Genomic DNA, 4,382 nt, shown 5'->3' on the forward strand with positions numbered 1-4,382 from the left:
TAGTATTAAGATTATCTTAACATGTGCATTCTAAAGAATAATTTTATAAATAGTTTCATATTATACGTTATTTATATTCTATCACACAAATTGGCTACACACTACGTAAGAGCAGCTTCACATGAATATTTATCCTCTACTTGTGACAGACAATAAGAAAGAATGGATTAACGTTTCACGACGTGAACGCGTAGACGTACGCCTGGCTCTTCCTTCTTCTATTTGAAATTCACGAACTTTTATAGCTGAAAAATCAGTTTTTTTCTTTTTTTTCGTATTTTTTGTATTTCTGTTGAATTTATTATTTGTATCCCTATAAGAGGAATTAAAGATCGAATGAATGAATGAATTTGGATTCTGACAAAAAGATACAAACATATGTATATATATATATATATATATCAGTCCTTGTTTTAGAGTGATTATAGGTAATGTTTATCTATTTCAAAAACCTCAAAATAATGACATGACTTTTTATTTTAAAATTATAACAAAAAACCTCCATACGCTAGAAATACTACAGGACATAAACTCAAATTATCGCTTTTGTAACTGTATTTATAGTATTTTATACTGTTTTTATTGGCGACTTATCTGACGCGATAAAGTCAGCAGTTTTGTAATCGATTATATAAATGACGCATCATAGTATTATGACTTTTAAAACAGCAGAACAAATACCAAAACTATCATTTTTACGCGATTTTAAAATCTTATAAAACATCTGTTACCATCATGCATTTGCTTGTAGCCATTTTGATGAATGCTGTTTTCTCTCCCTAAACCACCAACTTTTATCTAGAAACAGTAAAATAGAAATAACGATTATATGGTATAAACATCAACGAGCAGATTCGATGTTCTCCTGAGGACAATGTTGTTTTATATCACGAGCTGTCAGTAGTATGATTACCATTAATTCACAGAACATTTCAATATTGATTTTTCATAGACGCAACACTTTCACGATCGAACATTTCAATGCATAAAATATCTAAATCATCTTCTTTTAGATTTTTTTCAGTATACACATTGACTTGGGTAATCAGATAAGGAAGCAAAATATTTTAAAATATTCAGTGATATTATTCAGTATTATTTAGCAACTTAACCATTTTAAACTTGCATAAACAAATTACAGAATATAACTGGCTTTAACCTGTAATTTTATTTTAAGAAAAAAATGTAACCAAAATATCAGACTATTTAATGATTATTGTTTTAAATGTTCCATTATGCTAGTAATTAAAATGCTACCAAAACAAATAGTATGGTGTGTTTTAATTGAATGGAATTGGATCAACCGTTTAGTAAATTTTATAATGGTTAGATAAATGTCATTGCTTTTTATTATTCAATTCAATTATTTTCTTTCATTCAAATATGTTTATTTTCTCTAGATTATATTGGTCATTATATACGTATACGTGTTCTTAAAAAACATACAATTGATGATTAATACAACAATTATAATTTTGGTTTTTTATTACTGTATCCTAGTCCTGGGCGCATTGTTCTACATACTCGTTCACGTTGAATTACAACATAATTTCATACGATAATTAGTTCAAATTCAGATGAACGAATAGGTATATAATTTTTTTTATAATACATTATCTTTAACTGTTTTATTAATTCATAAATAATATTGATATTTTATTTATCTTCCGAAAAGTTGAAAAGTAAGCCAACAAAAGTCGTAAAATCAAAATAAAATAAAATAAAACAAATTAAAAAATAAAATAACAGAATTAGATAATTATGACTATATTATAGAATGAAGCATAATTTAAATGGCACATACCTGTATAAGAAACAAAACGCGTTAACCTTATTGTCTTGCAAAAACAATTAAAGTGACAGATACTAATTTCCTGATCATATCTGTATACGCTGATATTTTATAGCCAAAAATATTAGAACGTGATAGGTCTATTAGATATTCCTAAGCCACACCATGATTATTATTACTACCGATTAAGGAATAATTAAGAATATGGACATATGAAAGTGTTATATTTTGTGCAATTTATTATTAAAATACAAATATAGTAGAACTTTCCAGATAATTTCAAACAGACATAAGTTCACGATAGCATTTGCCTGAATATATTTCTACTGTAATTGTTTCTTTAAATCATAATTTTCATAATAAGAAAAGAACAATGCATACTTATCCGATATTTGGTTTTAAGAACAATAATATTTTTGTTCCTTATAACGTGGCATCAATGTTTATTTTAGAGAAATCAACATTCGGCATCTCATATAGAATGTTAAGTTATAAACGCATACTCACAGTTTGCTTATAAACCCGGAAGTCTCTCCCCCGTGACTGGCCTACTAGCGTGCAGGTATGGTCAAAGCGGTAACGTTGAAACTCCAAACAATATTAAGATTATGCTAAAAATCGACAAAATCAAGTTTTCACATTTTTGTAATTTATTTTTTGACGTTGGGGTTAGACATTTAGATACCTAAATAAGAGGCATTTAACACAGCGATACAGACATATTCTGGGAACAACATTTTAACCGTCCTAGCACCATGCTTATATAAATATAAACGTGATTCTGTTAACAAGGTTATATATTTCTCACAACTTATATAGTTAATTTAACAGTTCTATCTTAATTTAGACCGTCTTATTTTCACTTTCACCATACATGCACAAATTGTCTCTCTGAACATAGTTCCTTATAAGCACTAGTGATGAAAGGTCACGTTATTCGTCCGTTGTCTTTTCTTCCTGATTGTTTGTGGTCAATTGAGCGACAGTTTCTTGCCATTTTTGTGCAGTGTCCATAGTAACATTTGATCTTGGAATCACGAGAGGATAATGACCCTTCATGCTGACCAAAGGGTACGTAGCCAAATAAGGCGAAATTGACCCCCAGGAACACATTCTAGCGTTATGGAAAGCGCTCGGTCGGGATGCCATCAGGGAAAAGTTCTTACACCCATGCTTCCAGACACTGTCGTTCGTTCCAGAGCCAAAGAGCATGCTCGTTTGCCTGATCATGTCCTTCTCACCTGATGGTGTGACGTCACCAGGTACAGTAGCACCTGTTACCCGTGAAATGTTCTCTTTGTCTGTAGTGCCATCAAAATTATCTGTGCTTTGTACTGTCAAGTCTTTTGGTACCTGGTCATTTTCGATATCTGTATTTTGTATATTGTCCGTACCAACATCTAAAGTACCTTCTTCATCACTTTCCGAATTCCGTTCCATCCTCCGGAATCTTGATTCATCTACGCACTGTCGTTTAGTGTCAACATCTGGAGCTAAGAGACTTTCCACGTCAAAAAGTCTTTTCTTTGTTCTTGTTTGGTGATGGGTGTTTATAGTATTTTCAACTACTACCATGTTCATGTCGTTTATACTTTCTGGATTGTGTATACCAGTGTCCGGTTTGTCGTTTGTTCCGTCCAAATCCCGTTTGTCGTCAGATTCCAGATTTATTTGATCAGTTTCGTCCCATGTAATAGATGTTGACGTTGGAGAGGGGCTGGGACTTTCCTCGTCGTCAGGTACAGAAAGTCCCATATGTTTCCTTACCCTCCTCTGTGCACGTCTCCTGCGGAAATCTCCTTTCTGGAAATCTTCCAAGTTAGCTGGGTGTATGGCCCAGTAGTGTCCTTTACCATTGGCACTACGTCCAGATTTAATGAAACAATCGTTCAGTGAGAGATTGTGACGTATACTATTCCTCCAGCCCGGACCCCTCGTCCGGAAATAGGCATAGTTATCCAAAATCCATTGGTATATATCACTGAGAACCAGCTTCTTCTCTCTGTGACTAAGAATAGCCATGGCAATGAGTCCGATATAACTATGGTTCGGTTTTGGTTCCTCGTGAATATAACGGGCCCTCAGGTATGGGTGCATGTACGGGTCTGTCCCGGGATGTGCGTGGTAGGGTGTCAGTCCCAGAGAGTTCGGGTAGCCTGCCCTAAGGCCATACTGTAACCGGGTACTGTAGTCGTAAAACTGGGCTCGCTGGAGGTCTAATGCCATCTGAGAGACGTTGGAACCAAAAGGCATGTACGGTGTAGGGTTGGGTACCTTCAGTCCATAAGGAATCAGCACGGTACTAGGATTTGTGTTACACATGTTAAAGGTACCGCTTCAAGTAATGTTTGCTCCTAAATACGTTTCGTCAGTTTGCGTCGTGTGACAAATTTGCCTTTCTTAGACTGAACATAGAATATAAACTTTATACACCCCATTTTCTGAATTATCCACAGCGATTGCTGAACTCCGGGCAATCTCATTGGCCGCTGCCTCATGCATATTAATGACCCATGTTGGCAGTAAACAGATCTTGGCTGCTGTTCTCGTTGTAAGTGTTTGCGCCAATCGTGTGTTCTCTAACCCTGTG

General features: G+C 34.4%; 1 protein-coding gene across 1 annotated transcript; it reads right to left on the minus strand.

The window, feature by feature from the left end:
* Positions 1 to 2,432: 2,432 nt before the first annotated feature.
* Positions 2,433 to 4,174, minus strand: LOC138332524 (uncharacterized). Its single transcript, XM_069280526.1, has one exon. It carries the CDS (start codon positions 4,112 to 4,114, stop codon positions 2,726 to 2,728), a length of 1,389 nt encoding a protein of 462 aa, XP_069136627.1. The 5' UTR covers positions 4,115 to 4,174; the 3' UTR covers positions 2,433 to 2,725.
* Between the last annotated feature and the right edge of the window lie 208 nt (positions 4,175 to 4,382).

This window comes from Argopecten irradians, chromosome 10 (genome assembly GCF_041381155.1).
Source record: "Argopecten irradians isolate NY chromosome 10, Ai_NY, whole genome shotgun sequence".
Lineage (NCBI taxonomy): Eukaryota > Metazoa > Mollusca > Bivalvia > Pectinida > Pectinidae > Argopecten > Argopecten irradians.